General features: G+C 41.4%; 1 protein-coding gene across 4 annotated transcripts in view; it reads left to right on the forward strand.

Annotated features, from left to right (window-relative positions):
* SATB2 (SATB homeobox 2) overlaps positions 1-17,433 on the forward strand; it is a 203,236-nt gene that overhangs the window by 154,446 nt on the left and 31,357 nt on the right. For all 4 annotated transcript variants that reach the window (XM_066281183.1, XM_066281181.1, XM_066281184.1 and 1 more), the window contains one exon: positions 9,155-9,352. In XM_066281183.1, the coding sequence (XP_066137280.1) occupies positions 9,155-9,352 (198 nt within the window). The remainder of the gene's footprint in view (positions 1-9,154; positions 9,353-17,433) is intronic.

Consider the following 17,433-nt stretch of genomic DNA (forward strand, 5'->3'; position numbering starts at 1 on the left):
CAAACACATCCATAGAAATGTAAGAGACATGCCCAGCAACAGCTGAAAATTGGTCCCCGTGAAAATACAGTTTGGAACTTAATGTACAATTTTGAAAAAAAAATAAAAGAAGCAGATCATTTTTACTTAACACATTCAAGGTGTAAAATAATTAACCTTGAACTGTAACCAAATGCTCAGCACAAATCTCTTTTCAGGTTTAGATGACCTCCTTGTCAGGGATTCGTTGAAGCCCTTGACAAGTCTCCCTTGTAGTTAGCCTTTTATCCATTTCAGTTTTCTTGATTAGGTTATCTTGAATCATTAGGGGGTTTATTTATTTTAATAGACATTTATTGGATTCATGAAAGAGAATTCAGTGACTAAGAAACAAGAGCTGAATATTATCTGGCTCATTTCACACTTCAGGAGAGTCTCAACCAGCTGAAGAGAAATCCTTTCACAGTTACAAAAGTTTGTTTAGGGACTTTATGTGCTTCCATTTAGAAAGCGAACTGTCTGTGATTAATAATATGAATTTCCTTTTGAGACGCTCAGAAAACATTTCCTTTTGGTTACATATGCTGACATTTTCTGTATTGAAAATGTGGGTGAGTAAATGGCCTTTTACATTTCTGTTGCAGAAAGCCTTGAGTCATTCTCCTGAAAACTGTTCATTTGCCGACTTACTCATTCATTGACGTTCCTAGAGGGGCAGAGGCTCCGGGGGGCTGTTTACTATTTGCAGATAGAATTCACACATCAGCTCTGTGTTAGACACATCAGGGGGAACAGTAATGACTGTAACAAGGCCCTACCTTCAAGGCTAGTACAGGAACAGTCATGTACTCTATCTTTTTTGTTGGAGATCAAAGCAGGCTGTGAACCTGTGCTTCTTGATGAGCAAATCCTTGCTTGTATTTGTCCTCAAATATTATAAAAACTAGGAAATTTGTCACCAACATAGAACTTTGCTAGTATTATTATTTTAAGGAAAAGACATGGGGAAGGTGAAATCATTACTAATGTCCTGAGGTAAGAAAACTAGTACCTTGGTACACAGTGACATTTCAGTACCACGGACAGGAACCTCACTCTTCCCACTTGCTTCCTCTTCCCCATCACTTAACCTTAAGTTTTGGAGCGAAGATTCAAGCTTCTATCTGATGGACTTTAGACTCAAACACTAGCCTCTATGAAAAGACCTCACTGGTCATTTGAAAATTCTCAACCTTTTCAACCTTTGGTATTTAGTTTGGAGACTATGTTGTCACTCATTTATTGACTGCTTGAAATATTTAAACTTAATTTTTTTTTTTTACTAGTGAAATAGGTTTTGCCTTTTTCATTTATTTTAATCCAGGAAGACTTTAAAATGCTCATATATGAGCCAAAACACATGATTAAATTGCCTTTTGTTTTACTAATATATAATGAACATATAGTATTATATATGTTTAGGTGTACAACATGTTGATTTGATACATTTATATTTTGCAATATTATTAATAAAATAGCCTAGCTAATACCTCTATCGTGTTAAATATTTATTATTTGTTTTTTTGTTTTAAAACAGTTAGGGATAAAGTAAATAAAGTGCTTCATTTGAACAACAACACACACAGAAAAAATGGTTAAAAAGATGAGAATAGATGTTTAAGAAGTGATTGATATGATATAGCACTTAGGATATCTGTCATGAATTTTTGAATGAAAACTCCTGGAGGAGGAAGCTGATGCAGTGTGTGCTTTACTACCCCCCCCACCCCGGCCATGTGAGTCCTTGGTGTTCTTGACTTTATCACAGTGTTTTCTCTAATGGCTTTTTGTTAAAAAGGGAGGGACAGAGGGAGGAAGGAAGGAAGAAAGAAAGGAAGAATGGAAAGGAGGAAGGAGAAAAACAAAGAAAAGTTAATTTTGTCATATAATTTAAAAGCTTTCTATAAGTCCCACGGCCCATAGGATTAAGGTGAAATTTTTTGCATGGTATTCATTATAATCTGACCCCACCTCTATTTCTAGATAGTGGTTTAGCTTCACAGAGTTGCTTTTGATTCTCCAGATGAGATAATTTTATGAGTCTCTTTATTTGCTGATAATGTTATCTTCACTTGGAATGTGTTTCCAGTCACTTCCTCTTCCCACCTGCTGAAATCCATCTTTGTCTTTCAAGGTCCATTTCATATGTAATATTCTCTATGATGACACTCCCCCACACCCCAGCTTCATTGTCATGATTACTTCCTTGCTGGTGGTTTCAGTTAGCTGTTTAAGTAAAAAGTAATAATGCAATTGAATGATACATGCCACATACCAGCACAAGGCATAGCACACAATAGATGGGTGCTCAATACAAGATGACAAACTGAAGTAATGTTCTGAAAGACCTCTGTCACTGTTTGCATTAATGTACTGGGCTAAACTGGATAACCCTGCTTTCTTATATGCATGCATTGCAGAAGGGAAGATAAACCTCATAACATTGTCAGAGTTGCTTCTGAAAGACAGTGCTCCTCTCCAACCATAACTTTTTTAATCTTAGGCTGTATGTAAAGCCAGTAGCCGCAGCCACCATCACAGCCGCCTGGCCCATGCAGGTTCTCATTTGCTTTGGACAGATGGTAATGAAACAATGGAGCCAAGAACTGTTGGACCATTACCTTTAATCCTAGCTCGCACCCGGCGGGCAAGAAATACACACAGTGGGAAAACACTTCCTTTTCCATTCAGGGTTCCCAAAGCCACTGACTTATCTGAGTTTCCTAGAATCAAAGGCCCCACCAGCCTTATTCACCTCTGTTCCCCATCTCCTTCTCTCTGCACAAACTCTGCACAAACTGGCTTCTCCTTCAGCACTCTGCCATCTTGGTTGCCTCTCCTCTGCAATGCTGATGGCAGGATCTGTGCAAGTGAGGGCCCCCGGTCTGCTTCATTTTATAGTGTAGAAAATTAAAGCCTTTAAGCCAATATACAAACAAGGAAGTCTCTGATACAAAGTCACTTATCTGAGGCATAAATGGGATTCCTCATAAGAGTGCACCACCCCACATCATGCAACAGTCAAGGGTGTGGGGGAAAGCTTAGTTCTGAGAAGATCTTAGTATTTAAAAGGTGGGAAAGGCTTAGTCTTAAAACTAAGCATTAGGCTATAAGGACCTTGCAAGCTTACAGCCTGTCTCGCACACCCAATGCAAACTATAAGCGAGCAAACCTATACATCATATTTACAGACTTATTTGACCAACACTGTAAAAACATTCTTCTTCACTAGTTTTGTGCATTCTAATAATTTCTGTGCACTTTAATAATAAAATGCTCTAATGAATATTTATTGAGCAATTTTTATGTGCAAAGAACCACACTCTTCCCTGAAAGTGCTCAAATGAGGAAGAAACCATTTCTTTCCTTTTCTTTTCTTTTCTTTTTTTTTTTTTTTTTTTTTTTTTTTTTTGTATTTTTCTGAAGCTGGAAACGGGGAGAGACAGTCAGACAGACTTCCGCATGCGCCCGACCGGGATCCACCCGGCATGCCCACCAGGGGCGACGCTCTGCCCACCAGGGGGCGATGCTCTGCCGCGACCAGAGCCACTCTAGCGTCTGGGGCAGAGGCCAAGGAGCCATCCCCAGCACCCAGGCCATCTTTGCTCCAATGGAGCCTTGGCTGCGGGAGGGGAAGAGAGAGACAGAGAGGAAGGAGGAGGGGTGGAGAAGCAAATGGGCGCTTCTCCTATGTGCCTTGGCCGGGAATCGAACCCGGGTCCCCCGCACGCCAGGCTGACGCTCTACCGCTGAGCCAACTGGCCAGGGCCACCATTTCTTTCCCTCTCCCACCCCCCATCAGGAGGCTGGCTCTTCTGATGGGAACACAGACATGCCTACCCATAACAATAATAATCATAAAATTGCTAGTAAAAGTACTAGCAAATGGGGTCATACAGGATCGAAGGACCAATTTTTACAGGAGATCAGGTGAGACCATGTTGGTTGAGCCTTGAAGTACAGCTTCTCTTCGGGGACAGAAGGTTGAGTGTGAGACACTTCAGCCAAGGAAGTAACATACTAACTGTGCTCAAACACTTGTAATTTACTCAGCCTGTTTTATCACACAAAAAAATGCTAAATTGACTATATAAATATTTATCCAATCTTTGATTAAAACTCACAGCCAGCCTGAAAGAAATCACACACAGGTGTATGCCCCACAGTTTATGTGTGCAGATAGGAGTACACCGCACATGTTTGGGGACTAAAAGTAAGTCACAGTGGCTGAAGGACAAGGTCAGGAGGATGACTGATGAGAGATGAAACCATAAAGGAAAAACAAGAGCAAATTGTGGTCCTTATTGTTTTCTCTTTTAATGTTTTTAAATTGTGCACCAGAGTTGTCTCATTAAGTAAATCATTAATGACTACTAAAAGATAAACTGTGGAGTTATTATTCATTTTCCAAAAAGAAATGATGATACATTTCTTCAAGTAGTAAGCCTTCCTAATACATTTACAACACAATTTGCTTTGTAAATTTAGATTGACATACAACTTTTCAGGAACACATGGCTGTGTAAATAAACTATATTTTGATGGGTGTGCATGTCACCTCACCTGCATAGGTAAAAAAGGGTGGTTAGACTTGTTTTCTCTACTGAGGGAAATATATTTGTTTAAGAGGCTTATTAGCTGGCTAAATGAGATGTTAATAGATATTATGTATTTGCTTATGCACTGAATGCCTGGGAGCTCTTTAACCATTGATTACAAGGATGCAGCCTTTAAACTTATATTCTTTCTCTGGGTTTAGATTTTGAAGGTAAGAGTTTTAATTGTAAATTTCTTGGCATCATTATATTAGACTCCCTGTATATTTTCCTATGTAAGTTCCAGATATTCCCAATTTTTTTTTTATTTTGAACAAATTTTAGTCTTACAGAACATTGCAAAATAGTAGTTTCCACATATCCTTTACCTAACTTTCCCTAATGTTAACTCCTTACATCAAAAAATTTATGGTAGTGCAATAATCAAAATCAGGAAATCAACATGGTTTTAATACTATTAACTAAACTAAAAAAATCATTCTAACTTCAGTAGTTTTCCCACTAATGTCCACTTTCTGTGCCAGGACTCCATCCAGAAACCACATTGCATTTTGTTATTATTGCTCCTTAGTTTTCTGTAGACTGTTTATTCCTCAGTTTTTATATTTCTTAATGATCTTGACTTTTTTGCATAGTACTGATTTGTTTTGTCCAACATCTCTCAATTGGGGTTTGTCATGATTCAGTTGACATTATGCATCTTTGGCAAGACTACCTCAAATTTTACGTTGTGTCCTTTGCAGTGCATCATATCACAGGGCTCATGGTGTTGGTGTGTCATTACTGGTAATGTTAACCTTGATCACTTGGTCAAGGTGGTTTTTTTCTTTGTACTTTAAAGCTATTAGTTCATCATTATCTGCTATGTCTGACAAATGACAAGGTAATAGATTGGAGAATGTGGAGACTATCTTTTATGGTTAAGTTTAAAGAAACTCCAAGAGAACAACCACTTGCCACAAAGGTCAGCCAGTTATTTAATGCCAAAGCAGGGACTTAATTAACAGTTAGGTCTCAGGGATCCAAGCTGAATGGTCTCTGTGCCCATTAGCCGTGCTCAAATACTTGTTTTCCACTTAGCTTCAGTTTTCCTGTGCTACAAAATCTAAACTGACTATATGAATATATAGCCAAATTTTGGTCAAAACCAGTTAAGAGAGAAATCACCAATAGGTGTCCACCCTGCGGTTCGTGGCACCTGCTCGCTGAGCTGGCCAAGGCTGGAAATCAGACGAACTTCTGTATCAGCAGTTCTGAAATGAAAATAATTCTCCTGGAATGCTCCACATAACACACAGGGAACAACAACAAAAAACCTACTTGAGATTTTTAACAGAAAAAGGAGATTTGTTTATTAATAATTCATGAGTTCCCATTGAACATGCACGACAGAAACAGTGCTATTCAATAGAGAATACTGTCATCTGTCACTGTTTTATTTGACATTTACACTTTTTTTTTTTGCCTGATACTGCAAAACTTTCTTGGATGGCATGCAAAAATTATATAAATGGGAAAAAAAATCCCATGTGGGGACTCTTTATCTCTTCTGTGATGGGTTCACTCACAGTTACATACATGTGTGTTCATGCAAGAGCATGGTACTTTCTCACACATTGATTAGCCACCAAACAAGCTAATAAAAGATCCTATTGAGAAAACAGAGATAAGCATCCCAAATGGGTGGTGGAAGGATTGCAGGAATGGTAAGGGGGGGGGGGGGTAAGATGGGAAGGAAGGTGAAAGAAAGATTTCTGGAAGGTAAGCATGAAAGAGGGAGAGTGAGCGGTGAGTCAGTGAGGGGAAAGAAAATCATGTCTGCTGTGAAGTAAACTGACAAAAATGCATCGCCATTTCAAATGCAAAGTAAATTTTTACACATGGCATTACAGGCCCTCTACTAGTAGGGCACATCGGCATTTAGTGTAGGAGCGAGTTGGAGTTAAAGCACCTTGCCGTTTTGTGCTGGTGTAAGGCTCTTGACAATCTTTCTGCTCTGTAGGTTAGTTATTATTTATAAAAATCACAGAACCAGCTGATACATTCATAAGCTAATTATTGAAGCAGCTGGGTACACATGGTGCAATATGTCCAAGGCTGTGAAGTATCACAGATTTCTTGGGGCCTGCTGTGGTGGGGGTGCGCTGTTGAAGGCTCCATCCCTTAATCTGATCAGCCAAGCAAACACTTGGTGGGGAAACTAGATTAATAACCCTCTAAATACCATGAATGTGCTTCATCTTCAAAACCGGGTTCCCTTAAACATGCTATTAGCTCGGCTCCATCAGGGATTTGAGGAAGTTCTCTGGTGCCCTAAGAGCAGGGTCTTGCTGGCTACCTCCCTGTGCCAGAAATTAATTTGGTTTGCTTATGTCTGCACACATGATCACACTTGTGTCTAATCCGCTCCCTAATAGCTTCAAGGTCAGGACCTTGCATGTCAGTGGGCAAATTGAGCACTACACTTCTTAAAGACTGATGGCAGGCAGCACAGTCCATAACAAGGCCTGTAGTTTGTTCTAAGTGATTGTAATGAGTGCCGATTATAACAGCACATATAAATCAAACGCGGCAATGAGTGTTGTGTGGGACAATCCGAATATTGTAAGTGGAGATACCACTCAGCTGTCACCCATCTCCTTTCAAGCTGTGGCTTCCCACAATGCAATGCACTCCTCATGCAGAACCACAGGTGCTGTCCTCTTGAAGGTCCGGGTGTCTCAGAACTTTATCTTTGAACAGATGTAGGTTTTTGTTTTTATTTTCTGTTAAATGACTGGTCTCCATGCTATCACCTCCCCTGGGAGATGTTAAACATACCTGTTTGAAAGATTTGAGAGTCCAATTGGAGACTTATTCAGACCTGTGAAAAGACAGAGAAGTAGGAACTTATTTTTTTCCCACAGATGGCTTATTTTCCATTTCAAGAATCCTTTCCTTTGTACAAAGGAGCCCTAGAGGAAACACTTTGGGACTAGGAGATTTAAAAAATATATAATTTATTTTATGATAGGGATAAAAAAAATTGTCTTCAATTTTCATATACATATATGTTGCACCTTGGAAATCAACCATTACCTGTTTCTCACCTGAGTTGGAAAAAAAAATATCCATGAAAATACTTGGAAAAACATTTCCAAGCAAGCAAATGATTAGATATCTTGTTTTCATTCTTCCTAACCTTCTAACTCTCCCCAGCTCCCAGTTTATTGCAAGAAAAGATCAGGTCTGCGCAAATGTGGCCTCTCACTTGTAAAAACAAGGCAGTGTTGTGTTACAGATTAGTTTATAAATCCCCAGTGGCTTCACAGTTCAGTGCCTACAGCTGCTGCAGATGGGCCTGGGTTTTTGTCTCTTCGCGGTGCCGCAGCCAGCAGTTGAAGGAGAAAATGGAATGATCAGGTTATTAACATGGAGGCCGCGAGGAAGAGGCTGCACAATGAGAACAGCTGGTGTTGCTGCCTTGGCCGATGCAGCGGAGATAATCAAATCTTGCCTTTTTTTTTTTGGGTAAAGGCAGAAGACACAGCAGAGTGTCAGACAAACAACAACGGCTTATGATATTATTTGGGGCTTTTAGAATGCCTGTCAGGAATGTTTGCTGGCTTACAAGTTATGATATAGAAATTTGTTGAGGTTTGGGATTTATTTTCCACAAAGTCGTTTGTAGTTTATGTATGCACCTTGCTAGAAAAACTCTTAACTCTTTTGCAAGAGGAGTGATGTGGGACAGTGCTTGGTTTTAAAAGTAGCGATGGAGCTCGGAAATGATGGGTTAGAAAGCGACTGGGTAAAATATTTTGACATGAGTCAGGGAGCAATGTTGACAGCATCCTCTGTATTATTTTCATATAATCTATCATTATTTGCATTGCATTTTCTCTCTCGTGCAGTTGCAAGTGAGAGAACATCCGGATACCAGAGTTGGGAGGCATATTTTTGCAGGTGTGACCCAACCAACTGCCTCCTTCCTGCAGGTGTGGGGAGATGATGGTTAACAGGGCCTAGGGCCCCAGGCATTCAGAACTGGAGCAAATATACATTTTTTTTTCATTCTAGCTAAGGTGGTGGTTTCTCTTTGGTGGAGTTATTGATAATTGTAAGACTATTTCTCAGAATGCAGTGCTATTCACAGTTAGATTTTTTTTTTTTTTTTTTTAGAATTTGCCATCTTGTAATAAATATTTGTTCATCTTCACTCTTAGGATGAAATATTATCTAATTGGGTACTTTAAAAAAATTGTAGTAGACCCACACAAATTACTTGTTTCTGAAAATTGGATAACTATAATCTGGTTTACATGTCATTTACAAAAGAATTGTAAATTAATGGAGAATATACGCGATAGGAAGGGTGATAAGAAAATTAACAAGATTAAGATTCTTGGGTGTTAGTGTAAACCACCTACATGGTTCTTAGTTGGCTTTAGAGGAACTAGGCTGTTTCAGTATCTCTCAGGTTGCTGGGAACAGTTTTGACAGAAACTGACGCTAACGTGGGGTGGCTCTGGACCGCCCTCAAGCCGATCTCCGCTGCTCTGCACTCTGCAGGGGAACTCAGTGACCTTCTCTCTCCCTAGGGCTGGCTGTGCGAACTGCTCCGCTGGAAGGAGAACCCCAGCCCCGAAAACCGCACGCTCTGGGAGAACCTCTGCACCATCCGCCGTTTCCTGAACCTTCCGCAGCACGAGAGGGATGTGATCTACGAGGAGGAGTCGAGGCATCACCACAGCGAACGCATGCAGCACGTGGTCCAGCTGCCCCCGGAGCCAGTGCAGGTCAGCGCCCCCTTCGTCTGTCTGCGCAGGGCTGTCGCGCTAGAAACTGGGAAGGGTCAAAGGGGTACCCACACCAGCTCCCACAGGAAGTGTCTTAGGCCTTGTCCTGGAGGAAAGGGACCCCGTTCTCTCTGTGGAAAGTGTGTATGCACACGTGCACACTCATGCTCACACAGAGAGGAACTGAGAAGTCAAATCCAAAGGCAGCGCCTTTCCTTAAGGGCACCTACGTATTGGGTTGTGAAGCAAGAGCATTGGTGCAGAATTAAAACTCCCAATCAGAAAGCATAATTCATAGTTCTCATCAGTTCATTTTGTAAAGAAAAAACGCTGAAGTAGCCACTGAATTGATCCAGAATTCCTCAAGGAGTGTTTGATTAGGCTGAGGAAAAGAAATATGCACACGAGCTAGAGAATACCATTGAACTCAACTGAAGCTTTGAGAGAAATTATTGAAATACATTCTTAGAATTTTAAGATGAGTTTTGCTATACTTGGTTTTCTCTGTTTTAGAAATCTGCCTTCATTTGGGTTGCATGTTTTGTTTGCTTCATTTTTGCCATCATTGAGAGAAATATTTCTTTCTAAAATCAATTGAGTTTAGCTACTAACTCTTGCTGTAGTCTAAAATCAGTTAGTTTCAGGAAGACATGTTCATGGGGGTTTCCAAGGTTACACCCCTTAGAGTTTTGCCCACAGACTGTTTTGGTAGGTGATGAGATTTGTTCTGTCTAGTACCACCAATTCCAGCTGCCACCAAAGAGGACCCTTCAAAGTCTCTGTCTGAATCAGCTTTCATATGGCAGGAAGAGGAAAGTTGAGGCAGGAACACATGGAGGGGTGCATGTGTGTATGAAGAATGGCCGAGAAGATGAGGAGGATGAAAGAATGGTGGATGTGGTTTCTGGGTCCAGACGCCACGGGAGAGGTGGTGGAGAATGGGGTGAGATGCTGTTCCCTGAGGTTTCCTGTCTCTCCCCTTGGGCCACCCTGACGTGCTAGGGGAGAAATCATAAGTACACTGGTCCCGTACATCACTTTTCATCCAAATACTGACATATTAGTGATTGCTTTTATGCTCTCATTGGTCAGTTTTCAAAGTCACAGTGTGAACCACCCAAATGATTAGTCTCATGAATTTGTAGAGTTAGAAGTACCTGGAGGCAGTCTCTTATGCTATCCGTAGTAACTCAGAGTGGGTGGGTGATAAGGGTGGGCTAATAAGTGGCAGAGCCCCTTCCTCTAGCTCTGACTGGTGCTTGGGGCAAGTCATTCCTCAGAGGGGAGCCTCAGGGCTCACCCTTCGGGGCCCACCATCCCCCTTTCCTCTCTTGTCCTTTCCTGGCTGGGGCATCCTTCAAACACCAGAGCACCTCCCTGTTAGGTCAACACACTGAGTCACACAGAGCAGTGGTTTTCATACTTTGAGATTTAGTAGAAATTAAAATTAAAGAGGGGTCCAATATAGGTTCAGTAACTTTTTACTTAGGAAAATAAATGTATATGAAAAATTTAAAGGAAACTCCCATTTAATATCCATATAGTTTATAATTTTTTTGTGTGTGTGTGACAGAGACAGAGAGAGACGGAGAGAGGGACAGATAAGGACAGACGGACAGGAAGGGAGAGATGAGAAGCATCAATTCTTTGTTGCAGCTCCTTAGTTGTTCATTGATTTGCTTTCTCATATGTGCCTTGACTGAGGGGTTACAGCAGACTGGGTGACCCATTGCTCAAGCCAGTGACCTTGGGTTCAAGTTGGTGAGTCTTGCTCAAGCCAGATGAGCCCAGGCTTAAGCCGGCAACGTCAGGGTTTCAAACCTGGGTCTTCTGCGTCCCAGTCCAATGCTCTATCCACCATGCCACCGCCCGGTCAGGCAAAAATAAAATATTTTTAATAAATAAATTAATGAAAAGGATAGCCTCAGACAAAAGATCTTACAAACTGTATAAATTCAGTCATATAAAAAAACCTTCTCCATCACTCTTGTTTTTCTCTCTTTGATGTAAACTGGTCAAAACTTCTATGTTGAACCAACAAGAAGCCACGGGCTAGCTATAGGGAACCATTGACTGTGTGCTTTGTCTTTCAGGATTCATCTTAGCTCAATCCAGGAAAAGTAGAACAGGAGTGAAAACTGCTTTATTCTAGACATTAATAGCATCCCATTTTAAATCCCATTTTTATTTTAAAGTCAGAAATTTAGAGAAGTTTGAGATAATAATACTAAAACCTATTCTCCATTATAATTGAGAACTTCCATTCATTTGGATGATGGCTCATACATTTCCGTCTCCATTTTTTATCCAGAAATTCTCATTTCTATGAGGTCCTCATGTTTAGGGAGCTGAGGTATATTCAGCATGCTCTTTTGCCTCTTAACTGACCAGTTTGAGTAAAGTAAATCTTTGAAGCCGACAGCCAGTTGATTTATGAGTTGTATTACCTTTTATGTTAGTTTGTCAAAACTAGAGTGTGCTAACAATATTTAATGGCTAAGAATCCAGCTGTAATTTTTATTTTTCAGTTTTAAGCACTTTTTGGCTATTAACATTAACTTCTGATATTACCAAGAGAAATCTTTTATTTTTTAAGATGTTATTCCTATCACTCAGATCCTAGCTAAAGAGTTGACAAATAGTATAGTTTTCTCTACATTGATTTTTGCCTTAACCATTGACCTTGATGCCATAAGAACTATAAAACTCTTCAAATATATCACTTTTTCTTTTATATTATGCCTGTCTCTGAGTGACACTACTTTAAATGTTGCAGTTTGTTTGTCAGCAAGAATACAAAGTTTTAGGTTAGTTATTTATTACAGCCATGATATAAAAAACAAAGAAAAATAACTGGGGCTCTTGAGACTGGAGAACATAGTTGGCACAGCCTCTGTGACTTGGGAAGGACCATTTTAAAAAAAAGATCTCAATGTATTAAAAATGATCTGTAATTGTTCAAAAGTTAAGCCATTGGATTCAAGATAGGAATTCACTTGTATCCTTATACCAACTGACATTTTAAGGAGATATAATTGCTTAGATATGTTAGGAATTTTAAAATTCATATATACCGTAATGTTGATTTGACAGAAAATGAACTATTATTAAATTGTTAAGTATGTGTGAAATCTGTGGTTATTAGGAGCTTCTTATATATGTAGCATGTTAAAATGCACACAGAAGTCTGCCTCACTGTGATCATAGAAGGCTGCCTCACTGTGATCATAGAAGGCTGCCATGTAAATTTCTTTAAGCATTAAGGGTACATACACTGTTCCCCAATTTTTCTGAAATAGTAAGGGATATGGAGCAATGACCTTTGTGCATAATTACCCACCATATTGGTTTGTTGAATTAGGACCCCACGGACGTGCTAGATAAAAAGGAACTTGACATTATCTCCTCCCAAGTCAGTACTTTCTGTGATGTTGAGAAGCCCCTTAGACAGAGCCTTTCTCCTCACAGGAGACAAGTTTTCTTGCTGTTTGCAAATAGCTTACAAATTGATAGGCTTATATTGCCTGCAGCTGTTTCTTTTTAAAAGCCTATGAAAGGTTGTATTTATTCTTTTAATTTTATTTATTGATTGATTTTAGAGAGAGAGACAGAGACAGAGAGATAGAGGCAGAGAGAAAAATTGATTTATTGTTCCACCTATCCATGTGCTCATTGGTTGATTCTTGTAATGTGGTCTGACTGGGGATGGAACCCACAACCTTGGCCAATTGGGATGGCTTTAACTAACTGAGCTATCTGGCCGGGGTGCCCACAAAGGGTTTTAAAATTTTAAACCCAGCCCTGGCTGGTTGGCTCAGCGGTGTGGAAGTCCTGGGTTCAATTCCTGGCTAGGGCGCACAGGAGAAGCGCCCATCTGTTTCTCCACCCTTCTCCCTCTCCTTTCTGTCTATTTCTCTGTTCCCCTTCCAAAGCCAGGGCTCCACTGGAGCAAAGTTGGCCCAGGCACTGAGGATGGCTCCATGGCCTCTGCTTCAGGCACTAGAATGGCTCTGGCCACAAGGGAGTAATGTCCCAGAGGGGCCGAGCATCACCCCCTGGTGGGCATGCCGGGTGGATCCTGGTCGGGCACATGCAGGAATCTGTCCCCCCCATCTTCTCATTTCAGGAAAAAAAAAATTTAAACCCACATTTAAAAATCAGGAGATTTCACATAAAATCCAGGTTTTACATAACAATCCAAAAAGTCAGAAGATCTCACTGGGCTACGCCCTCACCTTCCTGCTGCATGACCCTTATCGCCCACACTGTGTCCACGCACATATAAATACACCCCTTCACTTCAGCCATTTAGGCCTCACTCCTGTCACCCTGTCATGTCGCTCCTCCTCCATAAACTGCTTTGCGCCTGTGACTCCAGCTCTACAGCAAAGCCTCCTGTGCCTTGGCCCCGTGGTTCTGGTCTCTTCCGTGGTAGCCATTACGTGCTATTTATCTTTATAACCCTAACACCTACCAGATTCTTTGCACGCTTACCAAGAAATGCACGTTGATGGAATATCCCTCCAGAGGTGAGGCCGGGCTGTGTGGAGGCCAGGTTGGGCTGGGGGCCACTCGGAGGTGCTGTCAGTCCCAGAGACAGGAGTCCTGGACAAGTGAGGCAGTTCCTCCCGGGAGTGCCTCTCTCTGCAGCGGACATAGAATTGATGTCACATGGAATTGTCTGGTTTCTCCAGTTTATATTTGGTATTCTAACTCTTCAGAAACCCTCACGTCAGTCCCTACTGTGCGGAAGGTGACTTTCCAGGCTCTGAACACACTTGGTATGGAGGTCCCTCTATGGACCCTCAGTGGCGGCCATATTGGCTTCTGGGGAGCATAAAAAATTCTCAATTTACAATGTTTTTGGCCTTCCAAAGGAAGATATTTAGTATATCTCTGGTATTAAAATTTCACGAAGCAGGAGAGACGATTAGGGGGGAAGAATCCCTGAATAGGCTCCCTTTGGGGGATAATAGAAAAGGGAGTTACAAAATACTCATATGAATAATGTTTCTAGTCCATGTAAATATAGCACAACGACCAACATAGTGATAAGGTAAACTAAAGCAGTCCGTGGAAAAGATGAAGCAAACTGTTTTTCACGCCAAAAGCTGGACGAAGAATGATTCGCTTGTGATTGTAGTGATGTGTTCTCCCTAGTGGCTCTTAGGACCTGCAGCCCTGTAGTGAATGGGTAGCCTCAAGTCAGAATCAGAGACCATTCTGGTCGGTGTGTTCATCATGACCAACTCCATTTTACAATCGGAAAAACTGGGGAGAGACGCTGAGCCTTGCCTGAAGCCAGAAGCGCAGCTGAACGAACGCAGAGGCGTGTCTGACGCCCAGTCTTCCCTCTGACCACACTCCTCTCTAACTGCTCCAGAGAAGAGAGGACGGTGCTCGTGTGAGGGCTAGGTCACCGAGTGGGGTGCGTTTGCCAAATTGTTTATGTCTGTGTAGCTTGTGCTTTATTGCTTTATTATGTTTCCACACAGTGTTTCCATGGCTTAGTTTGTGAGTCCGGGAATTCTGAGCTTCTGCTATGGGGCTTCCTGACAAGTCCTTGTTTTAAAATCCCGTGCCGTACACTGAGGGAGAATGTGGGGCCGGGTGGGTGACAGCCGACACAGGCAGCGTACCTCTGCTCGGCTGGGTTGCTGCCCACTTGGGATTCACAGCATTTTCTGTCCCACTGATTCCCTGTCATTGGTATCAACCAGTGGTTCTCAGCCAGGGGTGACTTTGATCCCCACGGGATATTTGTCAGTGCCTGGATACATTTTGGGTGATTATAACTCAAAGGTGCTACTGGTATCTACTGGATAGAGGCCAGGAATGCTGCCATAAATCCCTCAATGCACAGGATAGCCACCTCCGCCCAGCAGAGACTTCTCTGTCCAACAGTGTCAGTAGCAGTGGGGCCGAGACACCCTATATAGACACACCATTCAGGGCTAGCAGTGTTAGATAAAAAATCATATTATCACTGAGGCTGATCCTAAGTTTTTCCCATATATATATATCTCAGTAATAGTAAAAATGACAGTGATGATAATGGTTCTTCAATACAACAGCAGCTAGACTTTTTTGGGAACTAGGCTTCCAGAATGTGAGCCTTTTACAGGTCTTGTTATTTTCCTCAAACCTTGTGAAAAACCAAGGGGGAGGGTAGTTTTTATCTACATTTACATGTGAAAGACTGAAGCTTAGAGGAGTTAGGTAACCTGTTCAAAGAGAGACCTTAAATCCAGTTTCCCTTCGCTGTCTGACTCTTCTCCCATGCCTGGCAGAGCTGCTGGTATGCAGTGGCCAGCATGCCCTAAGTACTTGCTGTTTTCTGTCCGCATAATGCAAACCTATTTATGTGCATAATTCAATTTTTAACCATTGTATTGAATAGATCTAGTTTTATGAACTTTTCTTTTCTTTTTTTTTTTTTTTTTGCAACAGAGACCGAGAGAGGGACAGTAGGGACAGACAGACGGGAAGGGAGAGAGATGAGAAGCATCAATTCTTTGTTGGGGCACCTTAGTTGATAATTGATTGCTTTCTCATATGTGCCTTGACTGGGGAGGGGGGCTACAGCAGAGCGAGTGATCCCTTGCTCAAGCCAGTGACCTTGGGCTTCAAGCCAGCGACTTTGGGCTCAAGCCAGAGACCATGGGGTCATGTCTATGATCCCGCGCTCTAGCCGGTGACCTCAGGGATTTGAATCTGGGTCCTCTGTGTCCCAGTCCAACGTGGGCTTTCTTTTTTACAGGGTACTTAATGCAGTGAAACCTATACCCTGGATCAGAGAACTAATGTGCCTGAAATTTTTATTTTTCACCAAGCATTTTTTTTTTTTTTAGGTGAGAGGAAGGGAGATAGTGAGGCAGACTCCTGCATACACCCTGACTGGGATCCTCCCGGCAATCTCTGTCGGGGGCCTATGCTTGAGTACCAAGCTATTTTTTAGCACCTGAGGCTGATGCACTCGGATCAGCTGAACTATCCTCAGCACCTAGGGCTATGTTTGAATTAGTTGAGCTATGGGAAGGGAAGAGGGAGAGAAGGGGGAATGGGGTATGGGATGAAGCAGATGGTTGCTTCCTTCTCCTGTGTGTCCTGACCAGGAGTCGAACCCAGGACATCATATACTGGGCTGATGCTCTACCCACTGAGCAACTGGCCAGGGCCACCAGGCATTCTTGAGGTAGCTTTAGACAGTGGCTCTCATTGCTAACGTTTAATGCTAAATCTCTTTTTAAGCTGTGAGAGTTCCATCATGCCTTTCTACTTCAGCTGTAGCTGTATTTTGATTTACAAGTTTGCTTCCAAAAGGACTTCTAAGAAAAGAAATACATAAGCTAATTAATCAGTTAAAGATGTTTGCAAATTCTCTAACCAGATTACTAGAATTTTTCCCACCTTGGATTTATTCCAAGCTCCAGTGCAAAGCCTTCTGTCTGAATGGGACTTCAAGGTTTTGAAACCCTGCTCTAATACTGAGGAAAGATACAAATGAACATTCGTCACTTTTAATGAAATGTTGCTGCAGTTAGGTATAACTAGGTCCTCACTTGGGAAGACTTTTGGGGGTCATCAAGTGTGGACCATTAAAGAGGATTCACGCTAGTTTTCTTTCATATTACTATTATGTTATCCTGCATGCATTAATTCGTCACTTCTATGCTACTGGTTAGCTTTTGAACATGTCAAAACGTATTAATTTGTCATTTGGTAATATAAAGAAGCTTTGGAGTTCCATTTGCAGCCATCCCCCCCTCCCCCGTAGGAAATGGATACTTCTCTCTTGGGTTGACCTTCTTCCAAAGTATAGTGAACATATTTCTCTCAGTTATAATGTCAGAAAGTTGAAAAACTTCATTGGTAGCCAATAGATTAGATATGAGCTAAGACTTTTTTTTTCCTAGAGATAGAGGCAAATTGCTTTCCTACTTTTTAAATTTAAAGTTTCTTAAAGGTTTTCTTTTACCAGACATTCTGGCAAAGAATATTTAGTTTAAGAAATTTCAGCTTGGCCTGATCTGGTGGTTCAATGGATAAAGCATCAATATGGTGTACCAAGGTTTCAGGGT

The sequence above is a fragment of the Saccopteryx bilineata genome, chromosome 5, assembly GCF_036850765.1.
Source record: "Saccopteryx bilineata isolate mSacBil1 chromosome 5, mSacBil1_pri_phased_curated, whole genome shotgun sequence".
Classification (NCBI taxonomy): domain Eukaryota; kingdom Metazoa; phylum Chordata; class Mammalia; order Chiroptera; family Emballonuridae; genus Saccopteryx; species Saccopteryx bilineata.